The sequence below is a fragment of the Canis lupus genome, chromosome 30 (genome assembly GCF_003254725.2).
Source record: "Canis lupus dingo isolate Sandy chromosome 30, ASM325472v2, whole genome shotgun sequence".
Classification (NCBI taxonomy): Eukaryota; Metazoa; Chordata; class Mammalia; order Carnivora; family Canidae; genus Canis; species Canis lupus.
The window spans coordinates 32,620,849-32,641,252 of record NC_064272.1 but is presented as its reverse complement, the minus strand read 5'-3'; the positions used below and the strand labels follow the sequence as shown (position 1 = coordinate 32,641,252).

Genomic DNA, 20,404 nt, shown 5'->3' with positions numbered 1-20,404 from the left:
TAGACTCCCGGGAGCGACACTTAGGCTCCAGTGAGTGCTCCCCGTGGAGCTGTTGGTTGACAGTAGCTGTGACCGCGTCCTGGCCAGCATGCCCCGGTGTTTGGGACTGGGACCGCCCCGCCTGGTAGCAGGGCAGTGGCCTTACCCTAGCCTGGAGGGGTACTCAAGCTCAGTGCTGTGGCTTCCATCCCTTCTTGGGATTGACTGGCTGGTGCTTTTTCAAAAGACAGATAGGCTTCTGAAAAAGGGAGCAAGAGCTGATGTAGCTTTGGCCACAGGCCACAGGAGAGCAGCCCAAGTGTCGTGGATTCCCCGCTCGGTCCTCAATATCCAGGGCGGAGGAGCGGTGAGCTGCCCAGCCGGGCTCCGGGTGTCTCTGCAATCGGCCTGCTGATTCCCAACAAAAACAACTTTGTTTTGTTTTATTGGTACTTGGGGTTCATAAATCTCTGAGAATAGTGTGAAAGCCATCTCCCATCTGAGGAACAGGCCAGAGATCTTGTTGGGAGCTGAGGTCAGAGCGTCGGGCTGGACATGACCTTTAGGAAATCCGTTCTCGGACTCCGTTTGGTCAGAAGCAAATGCCAGAGCCAGGGAAGAAACCAGCACTTTGTAACTCAATGCCCCAGCACTGAGGGCTTTTGTCCTCTAACCTGCGGCCAACTTCACTCATCCTGTCCCCAGGAGCTTGAGGGTAGGGGTGTGGGGGAGACTGGACTGCTCCTAGACAGACCCTTAGGTGACGCCCGCCTTCTCTCCACGTGCTTCTCTCGGTAGACCCCAAAAGCAGAGGATGTGGCACCTGAGGGCAGAGGTCAGAGAAGACACCGCCTTCTCTGAAAAGAATAGTCCCTCCTCCCTAGTGGGTCCTTCTTATGGTCCCCCAGGAGTAACACATCACCCCAGTGCCCTGAGCTATTTGATCTTGAACTTGCTCTCATCTCTCCCAACCAAGTGATTTAGGGCAAATTATTTAACCTCCCAGAGGTATAGTACCCATCTCACAGGGTTGGTGTGAGATTTAACTAATTAATGTGAAATTGATGGTTAGACACCCAGAATGTGCCTGGAACATCTCAGCACTCCGTAAATAGCCTTTTTTTTCTCTCCTTTTCCTCATGGAGGAGAGAGGACATGTGACCCCAGGGTGGCTCCTGGTCCCCAACCACCCAATCAGTTGATCCCTACAACCACGCACCAAGGGCTAGATCTCTACCCAGGCTCGAAGGATGAGCGGTGACGGTACAGCAGTGTCTCGTGCCACTTAGAGAACATGAGAATATTGTCAGGGCACCTGGGTGGCTCAGTCGAACGTTTGCCATCAGCTCAGGTCATGGTCTCAGGGCCCCGGGATCGAGCCTGCATGTTTGGCTCCCCCCTAAGTGGGGAGTCTGCTTCTCCCTCTCTCTCTGCCCTCCATGCTTGCTTGCTCTCTATCTCTCAAATCAATGAATAAAATCTTTATTTAAAAAAAAAGAATAATTTCGACTATCAGCCACATAACAAGAAACAGAAAAGTATCTAATATGTTTGTGATAAGTACCATCAGGAAAAATGAAGAAGGGGGATAGCGAGTGACGAGGTGGCCTAGTGGTGGACAAGATGGCACTGGAACAGTGAGGCCAGGGACTTAAGGGGTGAGCCATGCGGACAACCAGGAGAGGAGCCTTCCAGGCAGAGGGAGGAACCGGGGCAAAGACGCTGAGCAGAAGGTGGTCTGACATGTTACAGGAGGGACAAGGCAAAGCATGGCTGGAGCAGAAGGATGGAGGGGGCGGACAGGAAATTAGGGGCAGAGGGAAGAGCATGGGGAAGGGGTAGGGGGTAGTCACGCAGGGCCTGCTGGGAAGGAGTCTGGCCCTGATTGAGTGGGGTGGAGACCTGGTGGAGGGCACGGGGCTGAGGGGTGACAGGATCTCACAGGTCTTGGAAGGACCCCTCTGGCCGTGTTCACACAAGACGCACTGGTAGTGGGAAAGCCCCAAAGACACCATTGATGGCCTTCTTTTCCCCCTGGTCCTCACCCTTCTGCAGGCCTGGAAGTGGTGGGTGGGTCCCAACAGCCCCAAGGTGCTTTCCTGTTATTCAGGACCCCCCCACCCCCCACCCCCGCTGAGGTCAGATACAGAAAGAGGAGGACACGGGACCGCCATGAGGTGTCTCCAGGGGCGCCAGGGAGCCAGATAAGGTGTTGCACACCATCGGGGAATGTGCGTGGCCTGTGCATGTAAATGTGTGTGTGTGCACCCGTGTGTGCAAGCATGTCTGTGTGTGCACACATGCACATGTGCGTGCGTGGGTGTGAGCATGTATGCGAGCATGTGTGTTCATTCCTGGCATGGGTCTGGAGTTCCTCATGTGCAACTCCACTTTTTCTACCTCTCTCTACCCCCCCGGCTCTGCACAGGGGACACTAGCGTCCCTCCCTCCTCCATGGCATGCCCTTACTGGCAGAAAACCGGTGCTCCTTCATCCCCCGAAGCTCACAGACTGGGGTCCTCCTCCCCGAGCCTGCCTGCTGCCAGCCAGGCCAAGAAGTCTGTTCAAGGGCCTTGTAACAAGCACTAAAGAATTAGGTACTCCTCTTCCCCCACCCCCACTCTGGGCCATGACACCAAATTCATGTGGCAGATTAGGAATCGTGGAGACAGGATTGGCGGCTACATAGCAACTTACCACTGTCCTCATCCACAGCAGGCACCACGCATTGATCACAGTAGTCTTGCCCCCTGAGCACACGCTTGACCTCAGAATTTTTCTTAACTCAGTGCTCCAGGCAGCACGAATAATCAATTGACATGGACAAGTGCGATAACATGCATCCCATATCCCTACCCTAAGGGGTTCCAGTGTTCTCTCTGGAACTCTGATTCAATGACTCTAATGATGAAATGGTATCCATTTGCAGAGAAAAATAAGAAAGTATGGAAGAAACCACTTGGTTCCATACAGCCCAGAGTTCAGTGTCCATGGGAAGGAGAGTGGGGCGCTCAAGGTACGAGCATCACGAAGTTGCCATGGAGGTCATATGGTGACATGTATGTAGATGTTCGTTGAAATGTATAAAGTGCCCTACACAGGAGAGGGGTATTAATGACACTTGTCTATCTTGTTCTATTCTATTCTACTGATTTTATTTCACTAATCTGAAAGTTTGGTCTGATGGTAGGATCCCACCCCTGAAATCCCAGGCGTCTCAGGTTTGGTGTTCCTGTTAGTGATGACGAGTCAGGAGGCCAGATATGCCCTGAAAATTCCTCATGGAGGGAAGGAGTCAAAGAGCAGGCATCTGAGATCCTAGGTCTTGATGCTACCACTGATCTGCTGTGCATCCTTGGATAAGCCTCTTAATCTCTCTGGGGCTGAAACCCCCTCTGCCAAATGTGGATGACGCTTACTCATTCTCCCAAGGTCCTGTGAAGGAAAAGGATGGCAGATGTGAGGAGATCCAGAAACCCAGGCTGCCACGCAGATATGAGTGGTTGTTTCTTGTGATTTGGCACAAGAATGCCAAAGATTCAACACCAAGGCTCTCCAGCAGGTGGAATCGGCTAATTAACACGTGACCTTACCAAACAGGGAAGACCTTAGAGGCCAGAGTGAGAGGGTTATGGGACTGTTTCTCTGCTTTGCATCAGCTGCCCCAGCCAAGCAGTGACCCCAACTGAAACTGGGCAGAGGTTTGCAAATTGGTTCAGAAGGTGGTAGTGAGCCTGCAGAATTGGAGCTGTGGCCACTAGGACTCCAGGCTTGGCGGCAGGTGGGAAGTCATTTCCTCGACTCTTTAACAAACAGAGATGAGACGAAAGAGAAGAGGGAGGAGCAGGAGGGAGAGGAGGAGAAGAAAGGAGGGAAAAGAGAGAACAAAATGGAAGAGGACAGAGGAACTAGAAGAAGCAAGATTAGAGGTAGGAGCGGTGGAGGAGAAAAGAAGTCTCCACCTCTACCATGAGATGGAGAATTCTCGGAGGGAGGGACCTGGTCTTCCCAGTCAGACCTGGTCTGTCTAAGAGCAGGTTTTATGCCTCCCCTGTCAGATTGTGGCTCTCACAGGGCGGGAGCGGGGCCTTCTCCCAACAGACGATGGGCTCCATTTCCTATGGGGGCTCCCCAAGGACAGGAAACATACTCTTCCCACAGCCAAGACCTGCCAGTGGAGCCCATGAAGCCACTGGGGCCCAAACCTCCACCTGCCTCACTATCCTCTTCTCCCCACCCCAGGGTTCACGGATACCTTCAACATGGACACCAGGAAGCCTCAAATCATTTCTGGCTCTAGAGCTGCCTTCTTCGGCTACACGGTACAGCAGCATGACATCGGCGGCAAGAAGTGGTGAGTGAGAGCTGCCCCCCCACCCAGCCCCTGACCTCCCCACACCTGGCCCCTCCACCAGCTGCCCAAAGTGGCCCTCCCACATAGACACCCCAACATCCAGGGACTTGAGTCCCTGTCCCAGCTGTATAGGATCTGCCCCGGACTATGAAACCTCAAGCATTCCATATCAGGCCCTCGATCTTCTCATCTGAAAAATGGAAACAAAAACAGCCAAGTAGCAGGCTATGTGACAGCATAGGGAGCAGGCACCCTAGAATCAGTAGTTAGAACCATCTTTCTCTCATTTGCTTATTTTTTACTCTATTTTATTTTATATATTAATCATAGTTATTTTGAAGTCCTTGGCTAACTCCAATATCTGGATCATCTCTGGGTCTGCTTCTAGTGACTATTTCATCTTATGATTATGAGTTACTTTTTCCTGATTCTTTACCTATTCAGTGATTTTTTTGTTATACCCTATGTTGAACATTGTGAATGGTACACATTAGAGGCTATAGTTATGTTACCTTCCTTTAAAGAACTATACAGGGCAGCCAGGGTAGCTCAGCGGTTTAGCGCCGCCTTCAGCCCAGGGTGTGATCCTGGAGGCCCGGGATCAAGTCCCACATCGGGCTCCCTGCATGGAGCCTGCATCTCCCTCTGCCTGTGTCTCTGCCTCTCTCTCTCTCTCTCTCTCTCTCTCTCTCTCAAGAATAAATAAATAAAATCTAATCTAAAAAAATAAAAATAAAAAAAATAAAGAACTATACATTTTGTTCTGATAGGCAGTTAAAATACTGACAAAATCACCTAGATCTTACCATGGCTTGGTTTGGGCCTTGGTTAGAGCAGATATCATCTTGTTTTGTCTTTACTCCTAGGCTGTGGTCTTTATTCCTGGGCATGGGTTTTCTGAGATCTCAGCTGAAAGCCCACAGTATTCATTAAAGTCTCTCTATTCAGACTGAGCATGCACTCCAGTATCTTCCAAGCACGGGACAGCCTCTAAAATCTCTTCCCCCCAGTGGCTCTCCTCTAGTAGATTTTCTAGAATCTCCCATTATGCATACACAGATTAGGATAGGAGTCAGCCAAGGATCCTCAGGAAAAATTTTAGCAGAGTTTGGGGGGCTCTTTCCCTGTGACTTTCTCCTTTCTACCTGCCCCCACCAGATCCTAGTTTCGGCCCCAATTCCAATCATTGTTTGCTCCACCCAGCAAGATGGCTGCTCTCTGGATTCTCTTCCCCTGTGCCAAAATAAGGAAAATGCCTTCATGCAGAGAGCTAGGCTGAATGTGGGTTTAGCTGCTGTGCTTTCCTTTTCTCAAGTACCAAACCCTTTGTTGATTGCCGTCCAGTGTCTGAAAATAGTTGTTCCATGTGTTTTATGTAGCTTTTGTAGTTGGTTTATGGCTAGAATTGAAAGTCCTCTTTTATCTCTTTTGCCAACTGAGATTTCACTTCACATCCCTTCCCATGACTACATGAGTTGCCCCATAGAATTCCGTATTTTGTTTTTCATACTGTTTATCAAACTGGATAGCCATTGCCTGTTTCATTGTCTTTTTTCCTAAAATAAGGGATACATTCCCTGGTAATTAGTAGATGCTTGAAAGAACATGCATTGAAAGGCTAAATGAAGGATTTAAACCTCTCTCAATCAGCCCAAATGTAAGATGCACAATATCCATATTTTGTACATGGTACGAAGGGTTAAGGATGAAATAGAACTGGCTTTGACAACATTACATTTGTTTTAACTAATATTTGTTTATTAAGCTTCTGTTTATTACTAGACTCTGCAAAATATTAGTATGAGTAAAATATGGTTTCACTCTCAAATAACTCACAAACCATTTGAGGAGGCCACACTAACATCCTTGAACTAATTGAAAAATAATACAAGACGAAATACAAGCTGGTGTTAATAATGTTCGTCTCTGTGAGGCCACTTTCTCCATGAAGGTTTCCAGATCTTTCTCCTCACCTAAAATGGCCTGATCCTTCCCAAGCCGTCTCTCTCGGGTGACAATATCACTTCCTACCTTGTGTTGGGGTCTCTTGGGCCTGTGGCGTACCTCCCCTACTGGACACCATCTGTATCTCCCTGTGTCTGAGAGCCACCAACATAGTGTCTTGCTCATAGAAGGAACTCAGCCAGAATTTGAAAGGAGAAATCCCTGTGCTTGGGGTCTCTGGGAGGGCTTCATAGAAGAGGGGCATTTGAGTGGGGTCTCAAAGGATGAGCCTACATGAGCAGAAATGGAGGAGAGATTCTCATGGTTGCTAACCTCACGGGAGGGGAATGGTACTGCACTGCAGCCACTTGGCCTTGGCTTGTTTTCTGCCACAGTCAGGCTGGGAGAAACAGAGAGGCCTTGGAGTCCGAGGGAGCTGAACCTCATGCAGAAGGAGCAAGGGCACACGGGACCTTTCAGGAACCTGTCCTCATTGCAGGGACACCCTTGCTCATCCTACGTGCTTGCTTCCCTCTCTGCTTCTCCCCAAGTCCCCATTTTTCCTGTCCTGTAGGCAGCATCCCAAGAGTAGTATTCAGACATAAGTCCCTGTGGATGTTGATCATAGGAAAAGTGGTTGATGCCAGTGTCATTTGAGGGACACTGGCTGGAAATTATGCAGGGGACGGCTCCACTGGTGCATGTTGATTCAACTCCATGCCAGGAGGCACCTCAAAGGGAAGACAAGTGCAAGTGGGGGTTTGCAGTCCAAAGACTGCCACTTGGAGGGAGACCTTGGGAAAAGCCCTCTCTCTCACTCCTTGTTCATGTATTTGCTCATGAGCATTTGCTCATGTATAAAATGGTATGAACTTACCTATTTCGGGGTGCTAGGCAAGATCAAAGGATACTCCAAATGCGAATGTGTAAAGCAGGAAATGAGAGATTGAGGTGCTTGCAGCCAGCAAGCAGCCAAACCTGAAATTGGGCCTCTGGCAACTTGGTTGAGAGTCTCCCTCTGACCCAGGCTCTTCCTGCATTTCCAGCATGGACCCCGTCTCAGCCCTTTCGGCAGAACTGGCACACCTAGGTCTGCATCGAGGCCAGGGAGTCTGTTCCAAGGAGCTCCCCAGGAGATTCACGCAGGGGGTGGGGTGCTCCTGAGGATCACAGGCTCTGCTGATAGTAGGGACATGCCAGTGGGGAGCAACGTCACTCCCCAGCCCCCACACAAAGACCCCAGGCCCCAGCCCTGCCACAGAGAAGGACCCACACCTGTCTTCCACCACAGGCACTGATGAGGTCTGGCCCCCACTGACCAGGCCAGGGGACCTCCTTGACCACCAAGGCCACCAGAGCTAGGTGTAAACAGCAGGAAGAAGAGGGGAAGGACCTGGTGGAGATGCCACTTTATTTTGTTAACCCTACACCTCCGGCCCATTTCGCCCCCAGCTCCAAACTCAAACTGGGCAACCAAAGCACCAGTGGACACCAGTGTTTCAGACATCCTGAACAGTTTTCCACATGCCTTGGTTTTAGTGACAACACCACCACTCACAGACACACAAAAAGAAGAGAAAACAAACTCTTCTGGTTCTGTGCATCCTCGGCCTCTGCTTTGAAAGCCCTTGTGTGTTTGCAAAGAAATTTAATCCATATGACTCTAATGCATGTACATTGAAATCATTAAATCAGTCGGTTTTTTAAGGCCATTTGATGTCCAGAAGCTCCAGTGTAGGGTTTGTGGAGGGCCTCGCCAAGCCTTTGGTCCTCTGGAGCAGGAAGCTTCCTGGTGCTGAGAAAAAACAGAGCTGGGCCCCGCAAGTTTCCAGTTTGTCATTGATGTTCTCACCCCTGGAGAGAGAAGCCTCAGCTCTCAGCAAGGCAGAGCATCTGGCTCTCTCCCCTCCGGGGCATTGGGGAGCTGGAGCTGGACAGCCCCGGTGGGCCCCACGAAGGGACCGCTTTGGAACTCACTTGGCTTTAAGAACAAGAGGGCAGGGTGAGTTCCCTGGGGTACAGCTTCAAGGACATGAGCATCTTGTAATAGAAGGAGGCTTGTCCCCATTTTACAGGTGGGGCAACTGAGAAAGGGCATAATTAGTAAGAGTCCAGGCTAGGTCTGGAGCCCGGATCTCATTAGGCCCAGAGGGGCCCAGAGCAGAAGCAGCCCCAGCCCAGAGGCCAGCTGGAGATGTGGGCTTCCTTGGGGGTGCCTCTCCCCACCAGCCACACTGCTGGCCCCGTGAGAACCGAGGCAATGGTGTCCCCAGGACCCAACACCAGCAGATTCACATAAACATGCTGAGCCCAGCCAGGAAGGGAGGGCGTATGCTTACAGGGCTCCAGTCCCGTGATAAATAGCAAGAGAGGGGCACACAGAAAGGATCACAAGAATTCACATGAGGGAGAAAGTTCTAATTTAGGAGGCAGAGGGGCTTGGAAGAGGCTGTGGAGGAAGGCGCTTCCGGATGGGTAGGATTGCCACAGACAGAATGGACTTGGGTGAGAAGCATGTAACAGATGGAGGGAACAGCAGGGGTTCAGAGATTGAAAAGAAGAGGGAATGTTTAGGGAAAGGACCCCATCCCACGTGGCTAGAGGAGAAGGTGCAGAAAGCAGAGCAGGGAGGCCAAAGGCTGGGAGGGCGAGGAGTACCCCGGAGCAAGGGGACTGTGTCTGAAGGCAATGGGGAGCCAATGGAGGTTTTAGGGCTGGAGAGTGGTTCATCAGAGATGCAATTTTTAGGGTGCTCAATCTGGCTACTATGTGGAGGAGGGAACTGAGGGAGGAGAGCCTGGAGGTGAGGAGGCTGGTGGGAGGGCTGTGGAAGTCTAGATGAGTGGAGGTCTTGAGGAAGGGGCCTCCTTCGTGAGTGTCAGTAGTTCATTCATTCCTCATTGAGAACCTGCTGTTAGGTGTTGGGAATTCAATGGTGAACAAAGTTGCAAAATCCCAACCCCCACGATTGCTTCTCCTAGTGGGATAAGAGGCGTGGCTAGTTTGCCCATCATCTGTGAGATGGTGATCCGGGCAATGGAGAAGCATTGGGCAGGCTAAGGGGGCTTACAGGTGGGGTTGGGGGGACGTGGGTGCTGTCACCTTCTGCAGGCCGCCAAGAAGGGCCTCAGTGTTAGGGTGGCAGCAATCGGAGACTGGAAGGAAAGAGAATCTGAGACAATGAGGGATACCTGAGAAAAGAGTATTCCAGGCGGAGGGAATGGCAAGTGCAAAGGCCCTGAGGTAGGAAGGGGCTTGGAATGTTCAAGGAACAATGCATGTGGCTGGAGTCAAGTGAGCTAGAGCAAGAACGGAAGGAGGCAGGTGAAACATGAGGAAGGACGAGTGAGGGCAGATCTTGCTGACTGGGAGGACAACGGAAAGGCAGGAAAGCAAAATCCAGCAACAGGAGACTGACTTCGGGGGAATAGGAACTAAGCTTTGGTCCCATTGGTTTGAAGTGTCCAAGGGTCATCGGGTGCAGGTGGCCAGCCGGCAGCAGGGGCCAGAGACCTTCAGCTTGGTGGGGAGATGAGGCCAAGACACAGATGTGCCCTGGGAGAACTACATTCACAGAGGAGCATTTAGAGAGAAGGAGGGGGCTGGGAAAGGACCCAAGGGTGGCCTGTGGGTGTGAGTGGGGAGGAAGGAGAGAGAACCACCAGAGGTGGGGGCAGGAGGGGTGCGCAGTGTCCTAGAGGGCAGAGGAGGGGAGGATTGGGCGACGGAGGGGGGTGGGGGGCAGCACCCTGAAGGCTTATCCCTGAGTGCCCCCAACCCCGAGAAGCAGCCGTGGGGGGCCCAGCCGGGGGCCCAGCTGGGGAGCTTGCAGCGCTGGGCAAACCCCACAGGACTGGAGCCCTTGTGACCGAAAGAAACACTCATGACGTGCCCTTATGCACACGGAGTGAGTCCCGAGCTCTCACGGGCACTCACCGGAACTTCTGCAGTTGCTGCTCCAGAGCAAGCGGCTCTCAAACCTCAGCGGGCACCGGAGTCCCCTGGAAGGCTTGTTCGATGGGGTTGCCGGGCCCCGCGTCCAGAGCTTCAGAGTCAGTAGGCCTGGGGGGGTGGATCTGAGAATTCACTTATCCAGCAGGTTCCCAGGTGCAGCTGTGCTGTTGGTCTGGGGGCCAGACTCTGAGAACCACAAACCCAGAGGTTTCTGTTCCCAGTATCTGAGGCTGATGACAACAGGCAGACATAAAATCACCTGAACACACCCGTGTGGGGGGTGCTGCTGGGGACTTTGGGAGCCCAAAGCCAGCTGGGGATGGGGCTGCAGGTGGGCTCGAGAAGCCCTGCTCATGCCTGTCATCCCCTGTCATCCTCTTATCTCTCTCAGTCCACCCTCTGGTGCCTTTTTTTTTTTTTAAAGATTTTATTTATTTATTCATGAGAGACCCAGAGAGAGAGAGCCAGAGCCAGAGGCAGAGGGAGAAGCAGGCTTCCTCCAGGGAGTCCGATGTGGGACTCAATCCCAGGACCCCAGGAATCACGCCCTGAGCCGAAGGCAGACGCTCAACCACTGGGTCACCCAGACGCCCCCTCTGCCTTCTTTTACCTTTCAATTTTCTTTTTTTCTTCTCTTTGTCCCATTTCCTCTTCCTAGTTTCTAGACTTCCCACTCTGTTCCTTACTAGGTGGTATCTATTTCAACTAAATTCTAATTTAGGTGGGGGGTGCTGATTGGTTTACAGCACCTTTCTGCATGGACCTTCTCAGATAACAAGAGGCTCACTCATGACAGCATTTGGGGTTGACTGGAATAAATCCACAAAAATTGAGTGTCAAGCCTAAGCCCCCCCCGGGGGGGGTGGCCTCTGTTCCTGCCATCTGTCTTCTTCCAGCCCCTGCATTTCTAGCCTCTCCCTTGCAGCCCCTGCCCTCCGGGTCACTGCAGGTCCCACAGCTGGCCCAGGTGTCCTGCCAGGGCACATGAATGAAGGCACACCGAGGTGGCTTTTCACCCAGGAGATGTCTGAGCTTCAGAGCCACACAGACCTTCGCTCCCTTCCCTGCTCAGTCACTTCCCAAGCTGTGGGAACGCGAGCACCTGCCAGCCACTTCCTGGACCTCAGTTCCTTCATCTGTGAGAGGAGCACCACGACGTAAGCCCAAAAGGGTTTTCATGAGGAAGAAATAGGGGATGGTGTGCGAGGTATCTATTGTGGGCAGATTTTGCTGGCCGTGGTTCCCTGCACTGGCCTCTCCTCCACAAAAGATACAGTGTCCAGGGAGAGGTTTTGAAGTAAAAGGCCCCAGTGACTGTTGTTTGGGCCAAACATCAGGTTTACTCCAAATCCATCCCTTCTCCTTAGTGTGGGGTGCAGGCCGTCAGGCCTGGGACAGCTTCAGCCTTCACTGTGTAGAAATCACATTGAGGAGGGCACCTGGGTGGTTCAGTGGCTGAGCGCCTGCCTTCAGCTCAGGGCGTGATCCCAGGGTCCTGGGATCAAGTCCCTCATGGGGGTCCCTGCAGGGAGCCTGCTTCTCCCTCTGCCTGTGTCTCTGCCTCTCTCTGTGTCTCTCATGAATAAATAAATAAAATCTTTTAAAAATAATAAAATAAATTGCACCGAGGAGCGGCCTATAAGCTCTTCTCCTGGCTCGGGCTTCCAAGACCACAGTGCCCCCTGCTATTTTCTCCTGGAACAAATAAAATCTGGTACCATGACTCATTCTGGTTAAAGGATAAATCACTATAGAAGCAAAGCCCAGGGTAGGATGAAACCACCCAACGCACCAGAGAGAGGAAGAAAGAGAAAGAGAAAAACTGTGCTGGCGGGGAGATGTTGGCTCAGGGCCCCCCGGGGCCCAGCCACCCAGCAGACCCGGGCAGGCAGGCAGCGCCTGCACAAGCCGAGCATGAGCACAGGGGCTGGAGGAGTGGAAACCCAGGCCATTGTCCCCCCAGACAGGAGCAGGGGCCACCTTCAGGCCCTCAAAGACACAGAGCGGTACTCAGAGCCACCAGGGAGAGTCTGCATCGGGCATACTGGGGCCAGGCACCGGCAAATGTTTTCCGGGCGTCTTGCATCTCCAGATACGGATTCTCTTCTTGCCTTGTTTTCTATTCTTCTCTCCTTTCTTTAATCTCCTTCTCCTTTTTTTTAATGCCAGAACCACATAGGGAAGTCCCAGGACTTGAAGAATATGTCAGCGAGGGCCTAGGTAACCCCAGGCCTCACCAACCCCCCCCACCACCCCCACTTCCCCATCCCCTCCTTTCCCGACCCACCACACACACACACACACACACACACACACACACACACACAGACACACATAACTGGTCAACCTGAGAGGCATTAAGGCCGGTCCTCTAGGTCCCAGAACAACCTTAGTGCTGAGCTCAGAGAGGCAGGGAGCCAACTATTGCATGCTTTGAGGGTAAGTGGAAACATTGAAAGCAAAGTCTCCTGGTTACTAACCTCCATGAAAGAAAATAAATTTAATTCGGGCAGTTCAGGGAAGGCAGAGGGATTTGCCAACTCAGCATCTCCTCCACCCACCAACCGCCTTGCCCCAGGGGCCTAGGGACTCTCCCACCTGGCTCCTCCGCCTGCAGCCCTCCTTCTGGGGACCCCCAAGGGCCTTCCTGGGTCCAGTGCAGGACAAGGAAGGAGGGCTCTTCATATGAAGCGGAGAACAAAGCAATGCTGAAATTCACTCCATCTTGAGAACGGCTTTCCAGAATTTCAGAGGTTTGGATTTTTAAGACTAGTTCTTCGTGGCACCTTAGCTCTTTACCTGCAATTCTCATAACTAACACCAGGAGGAGCCAGACAGCCCAGTAAGGGCTCCTCAGGCCCATCATCTAGGCTTCACTTAGATGTTACACCTGGGGCCAGGCTATAAAATACGAAAGACAGAACTCCTTATTGAAAATCATAATTGGAATAAACATGTTTTAAGGCTGTATTCAATTATAAAAACAAGTCAGTGTGCTATACATGCTTTTTCTCACTAACCTCAGCTATGCTGGACCACTGCTTAATCTAAACTTTGCTTTCCCCAGGCTTGGATACGATACCTTCTTCTAGCTTTTCCTGACTATTTCGTGAAGAATCAAGGGCTCTTTGGGATTTCAAACTCTTTCAAATGGCTCGTCTTCTCTCCCACATACCTGCTTCCCTCAGACACACGGCCAATGGCAATGCTTGTCGTTGACTCGAGACCATCTCGACAAGGCTGCTGTTGCTTTCCGTGGAATCTCTAAATCCTTTCCACTTTCCCCCTTGAATCACTTATCCCTGGTTTAGCTGTGATGAGTCACCCTGAGCCAATAATGCAGATAGACATGGAGAGTTGTAAAAAAAAAAAAAAAGCCAATTAAGAGAAGTAGCAAAGAGCCACCAAAGGTAGGGCTCACCTTTGATTCGTCTTTGCTTGGCACATACCCACAGAAGGAGAAGGGGAGAATGGTTCTAGAAGTCGGGCTGTGACCTATCTAAGTCTCAGGGCAGTCCTAAGCCGGATGTTCTGGTGGTAAAGGACCTGGGGACGGTGGCCCCATATGGCGAGAGGCTGAGGTATGAAGGCAGAGCCAGCTGCAGGGGAGTCAAGCAGGCAGCAGGTGGGTGGTGGAGAGGGGTCTGGGCCAATGCTGGGCACCTCACTTTGTAGCAGCACCTCGTCTCTGTACTGTCCCCTCTGCTTCTCTCTGACCACTGAGCCAGGGATTTTGTAGCCCAAGGGGGAGGATGGTTGCAACAATGTAATGACAGACTCTATCTACTCGCCAGTGATTCAAGTGAGTCTACAGGCTCCTTGCTTCTTCATGGCTTCTCCAATAATAATGCTGTAAGAAGAGCCATTACTCACAATCCAGAAGGGAGAGGGGGGAAATGAATCTGAACTTGAATCACACAGAAAGTACTTTGAAGGATTTTGCATAGCCAATAATTCCCTGTTGCAGTTCAGGGCTCCCTGGTGGGACATAGGGTTGGCCTCTGTGTGCCCCACTCTCCTGTGCCCAGAGACAGGGAGAATGAGGCCAAGGAGCTGCCGTTTAGCCAGCTGGGTGACTTGGGTTAATGTCCGAGAAGCACCTAGCACAACCCCAGACACATAATAAACTGTCCCAAACATTTATTTTTAACTGTTTTTGATTGGGCCTCTCGCCCAGAATTCCTATGTGGCCTGTTTCCCATGATCTCAAAGCCTGGTGATCACCTGATGATATAATCCAGGGGTTCCTAAAGTGGCAGAACAAAATTACCTGCAGAAGGTTTAAAAAGAATACCTACCTATTCCTTAGCCCAGTCCAAGAGTGACAAAATCAGAACCTCTGGGGTAGGAACCCATGCTTCTAAACATCCCTACACAAGTCAGATGCCCAGCCGAGGTCCTGGAACCACTGATTTAAGGGGGCTGTGAGTTCTCGCGGATTTGTGTGTTAGCTCCTTTCCAGGCTTGCTTTGAGAGTGACCTTCAATGCCTGAACCCAAAGGGGTGGCCCATTGCAGGAATTTAGAGACACTGGAAAGTGGGGAGCAGGGAGGTCAATCTGATCAGGGTGGGGGGAATGCAATGATCCCCAAGGATGTAGGCATCTAACCATCTGTCTACACTGTGGGCCACTTTAGGTAGAGTTCTCTACACAAGTGAGGGGAGAGGGATGGGAATTTGGTGTGTCAAGGAGATGTGGGTGGGGAGGAAGAAGGAGGATGAATGGGGTGAGCCCACCTGAAGATGACCCACTCCAAGCTCTGTGAAGGCAGGGACTTGTTTGTCTCTCTGGGTCCATGGAAGCCTTTGCCACAGCAGGTGCATTAGAATCACACACATAAGCCTGACACCATCAGGACTCAGCTGCCTTTCTGCCCCGTGGGCCCGGTCCCTCTTCCCTTGGGTGACACCTATCCACCTTGCAAAGCTCCATCTCGCAGTTGCCTGCTCCGGGAAGGCTTCCCAGATGGCTGAGCAAGTGCCCTTCCTCTGTGGCTCCGCTGCACCTGGGCTGCCTCTCCTAGCATCGCCCTCTACGCCAAAATCATCAGGTGCAGGCCTCTTGGCCCCCTCCAGATTAAGGGTGTGGACTGTGCTCCATTCAGCTTTCCATCTTCAGCACCCAGCTCATAGTAAGTGTTCAGTGACTCTTTCTTTAAACCGAATCTGCCTAAGCTCTCATTTGACAGGTGAGGACACAGGCCCAGAGAGGGCAGGCGGCTCACCCCAGGTCACTTAGCCCTCCTGGGAGTAGAAAGGAATTAACTGTAAACGTGTCAACAGGCCCCAAACTAAAATACAGCATCTGTTGTTTAGGCTTTTCTCCCCTTAATGTCCATTACCCAAGTCCCGCTGCTGGAATGAGCAGCAGACACGGTGGGAATAACGAGTATCCCGGCTGTGCCTCGGCCTCCACCTGGAGGGTCTCACATTCTCTGCACTTCGCTTTCTTCCTCACCCGGATGGGGATAAGTTCTTGTCCACTTGCCTCCCCTGGCCCTGGTGCAAAGCCATGAGCCATTGGGTACGGATGCTGCTCACATTTTGAATGACCCGGGAGACAGAACAGGAGTTTCCACGACCACTGGCCCCGCCAGCAGGTAATCACTGAGGAGCTGTCAGACGGGCACATGCCACAACATTGGAACCATACATTCCACCGTGCAACATCTGCCCGACCTATCGGTGTGTTCAGGTTTCATTTTCAGAGGAGAGTTATTATAAAGCTAGGGGTTGAGAGAAACTCTGAGCATGACTTGGAAAAACAAGCAAGTTCATCGAACATTTTGAAAAGAGAAGGGGGATCCTCATACTGCGCGCTCAGGCTCTTAGAAGAGAAAGCAGACGGCAGCCACCTTCCCGCGAAGCACCAGACCCGGGGGGGGGTGGTTCCAAAGTTGGTGGCTGTAGAGGGGGCCTAGAAGAGCTCAGCTCTGCTCCTAGCTACGCCCCAAGAAGCAGAGTGAAGACTTCAGCTTGTCTTCACAGAATGAGCAGCAGCCTCCAGCTGCCCATCTGCACATTCACGCAACAATTATTAAGCCTAGATGGTGTTCATGGTACTTTGATCAGTGCCAAAGGGGGAAATTAAAGGTGGATTTGGGCCTCCTCTCTCTCTTTGCTCTCTAGAAGCAAATTATCTAAAGGAGGGGGGGGGGGAAAGACAGGAGGATTAGAAACAAAGCTTCGTGGTAAGTGAGAGAGAGCTTTCAGCTGAGAGATCACAGAAGAGGAGGCACTGAAGAGTGGATGAAAGGGGGCAGGCTCAAGAGTTTGGAATCAGGGAACTGCCCTCGCAGAGGCGGGAAGGAGAATCCCAGGTCTGGTGAAAAATAGGACAAGTGGCCCTGTGAGACCGGCATCTGGGGGTGTGAAGGGGGGGTGGCGCTGAGCTCGACGGCACAGGCTAGCCGCTCTGTTCTTTCCGGTCAGTGGGTCAGGTTCTCATTTTCCCTTCCAGCGGGCTGAGATTGTCCTCTGCGGTCACCTTCCCTCACTCTCCCCTCTTCTGCAACTTAGGAAAAAATGTTGTTTGGATGTCAGCTGAGGTGGACGCAGAAGTTTCCAGGAACAAAGCGGAAAGCCAAGCTTGTGAAGTCAACGGCTGTGATGATGCTAGGCAAGCAGTCTCTGTGCCCAAGGCGACAGGGGCCGGCTCCAGGGTTCGCCTACACAGGAACAGACGCGGGCTCTGGACCCACCGCTTGCACTGCCCCGTGTGGCTACTTGTGCTTGGAGCCTTGCTTATTCATTAGTAGTGATGAGGGGCTGCACGTCCAAGCTCTGGCCATACATACCCCCAGCAAGCAGCCGCTCCTTGGCTAGCCCTGTTGGAGGTAGGATCCACCGTCAGAAAGATCCAGGGAAGAGGGCCTGTCCTGAGCTGTTTGGGCAAGAGATTTCAGCAGCCTGGTACCCAGGCTGGGGGGGCGTGGGCTCTAGGGATCCTTTCCCTTTGACCCTTAGGACTCCTTACCCCGTGGGAGGGAGCATGGGTCAGAGGGGGTCAGAGTGGGACCCAGGACAGGGGCCCGGGGACCAGGTCTGACTGCAGCGTTGATATACACTGACATGGAAAATTGTTTGAAAAAAAAAAAAAAAAGAAAATTGTTTGAATATAAAATAATTAATTGGAAAGAGTGCACTACAGAACCATGTATGTAGAATATTCCATTTTTCAAGTTCGCTCCGTAAATGCCTGGAAGGCTTTCTGCACCCCTGTTGCTGGCGGTAGTTATCTCCTTTGCACGGTTCTGCGCTATGAACATTAGGCAGCAAGCATGCTTCACTTAAGTGTTAAAGCAGGTGTTTCTTGTGTGTTTTCTTGTGACCAAAAGAAACAAAGCAAATTTTTTAAAGAAACCATTTCCTGGACCGTTGCTGGACTCCTGAGAAAGGTTGCCGTGGTCATGATCCCCAGATGTAGTAAAAATTCCTGGGACACACGTGCTTTTTCACATGTCCAAAGGGCCTCATTTCTGCTTCCTGCCTGAACATCTGGGAGCTTCTAAGACTAGATTCCTAGGCCCTGTCCCCAGCTGGCTGAATTAGAACCTTCTGGAAGTGAGGCCCAGGAACCTGCACTGGTAACTCTCCAGGTGACTCTGATGACCAGCAAGGTCTGGGACCCACCACCTTGGAAACCCTAGTAGGCCAGGTGTGTTCAGTCCCATTTGGTAGATGAGAACACTGAGGCCCAGGGCAGTTAACAGCCTCTTCTAGGGTGTTTAGTCCTCTGAGGGAGCTTCTTCCACTCTCCCAGCTGGATTAACAGGTACTGGGAGGGCAGAGAGGGCCTATTAGTCAGTGGTCCCAAATTTGCAGGCTAAGGGATTGTAGCCATCCTACTGAACAAGGTGATTGGCTAATTTATCCCACAATTCTATTTTGGGGAGCTACTTGGTGCCAGGCACTCTTGTGGGCACTGGGGTGTCTAGAGATGCAAACATGGCCAACAAGGTCCTCAGCCCCTCCAGCTCACATTCTACTGGGAGATAAGGATGATGAATGGGGGGAAAAGAAGGCAGCTTTAAGGGGCACCTGGGTGGTGCAGTTGGTTAGGTGTCTGATTCTTGGTTTTGGCTCAGGTCCTGTCTCATTGTCAAAAGACCGAGCCCCAAGTGGCAGGTGGTCAGGAAAGGCCCCTTGGGAGAGGTGACATTGGAGGTGAGCCCTAAGTGACAGACGCAGCCATGCCACATTCAGGGCCACCCTGATAAAAGTGGGGGCAGGCAGGTGAGCAACAGTGAGCGAATACAGAACATTCACAGGCACAGTGAAGAGGGTAGATTGTAGTTGAATGGATTTGGGGTTTTGAGCCTGGCTAGGGTTGTAGGTCACTTTATGTATTATGATGTTTCTCAAATTTAAGCAGCATCGGCATCCCCTGGAGGGCTTGTTAATGCACAGATGCTGGGGCCCCCTTTTAGTTTCTGATTCCATCAGTCTGGGGGGCAGTGGGGCAAGATGTTGCATTTCCGCTGATTGCTGCTGGTCTGGGAACCACTTTGAGAACCACTGCTGTAATGGCCTGTTAATCTGCCTGTCTCACCTGGTAGGCTCTCTGGGGACCTCTTGAAGGTAGGATGACATCATATACATCGTCATGCCCCTAGTGCTTGACGCATTAGCAGGAGCTCAATAAATGCTTTTGATTGAATGAATGAGCGAATGAATGAATGAATGAATGAATGAGGGAGCAGCATCAAATACATATAAAACCCTTGGAACATAGCAAGCACCATGTAAATGTATTAGGGTTCTCCAGAGAAACAGAACCAGTAGGATGTGTGTGTATGTGTGTCTATACATGAGTATGTACAGATATACATACATATAAGGGGATTTATTATAGGGAGTTGATTCACATGATTATGGAGACTGGCAAGTCCCAAGCTGGAGACCCAGAATTGCTGATCGGGTAGTTCCAATGTGAAGTACAGCCGGCTGGAGATGTAGGAGAGCTGATGCTTCAATTTGAGACCAAAAATAAGAAAAAGTCAATGTCCCAGTTCAAAGGCAGCCAATTAGGAAGGATTCTCTGTTACTGGGGCTAGGGCCAGCCCTTTTGTTGTCTTCAGGCCTTCCACTGTTTAAATGCGGCCCACCCCCATTAGGGAGGACAATCTGCTTTACTCAGGCTTTAGATGTAAATGTTCACCCCAAACACCCTATAGGTACACCCAGAATACTGTTTGACCAAATATCTGGACACCCCATGGCCCAGCCTGAATTGGCACAGGAAATTAATCATCAGCACGGCATATGCGTTTGTTCCAAACGCACACAAAGGATTCCCATGTCTGATGAGGGTGGTACAGAGGCAGGGAGAGTTAGGGATGTGCTGGCAAATGGAGGAGTCCTCATTTTCCTGGCCCCCAGGAGTCCAGGCCTTGCCAGGGGTCTGAGCCACAGTGAGCCAGAGCCCCTCCGGCCAGACCAGGAAGACCGACAGGTGCTGACACCTCACCTCCAGCAGGTCCCAGGTGGGCTCTCCCTCCAGACCCTGCCCCCAGCCAGTGCAGCCCCAGGGCCCCAACCCTCCCACCCCCCGCATGGGGTTTGCTGCCCTCAGCACTTCCCCAGCCCCATCTTGAACACATTAGCTACCATATTCATGCTGGCTGGAGGAGATTACATTTTCCATGGAGAGAGGGAGAGGAAAAACCTCACTAAAGGAATAGTCTCTCCTTTGTTCCCCTGAGCAGTCTGCTCCTCCAGTGGACCCCCCTCCTTGATGCCCCTATCTGATTTCAGGGAAGGAAAACGAAGCCAGGAAAGAAAGGGAGCAAAGGGCCTGGGTGGCTTTGAGTGGAGGAGGGGTGCTGGGAGAGAGGAGCAGGTGAGGGAGGGATGGGATAGGTGGGAGAGGAGGGGGCTCCTGGGGCACAGGCCCAGCTGGCTCCAGGGGGAGCCCCTCTCCATGCTGGGCCTTCTGAAGTGGCCCACTTTTTCACAATGGCAGAAAGAGCACTGGACTTGGAGTCCCGGTGTCTCTCCAAGGGCTTGTCAAATCACCTTCCGAGCCTCAGATATAACTGCCCTTCCAGCCTCAAAGCTGTTCTGGTGATTAAAATCAAGTGCAACTCAATGACACCAAAAGGGATTCATGAAAATGAAAAAAAAAATAATAATAATCAATGATTGTTGGATTTCCTAGGATGTGAGGGCCAG

At 51.7% G+C, this 20,404-nt stretch overlaps 1 protein-coding gene across 1 annotated transcript in view; it reads left to right on the top strand.

Moving 5' to 3' along the window:
- Positions 1 to 20,404, top strand: part of ITGA11 (integrin subunit alpha 11) — a 113,873-nt gene that overhangs the window by 26,401 nt on the left and 67,068 nt on the right. The window contains exon 2 of the mRNA XM_025472354.3: positions 4,222 to 4,333. Within this exon, the coding sequence (XP_025328139.1) occupies positions 4,222 to 4,333 (112 nt within the window). The remainder of the gene's footprint in view (positions 1 to 4,221; positions 4,334 to 20,404) is intronic.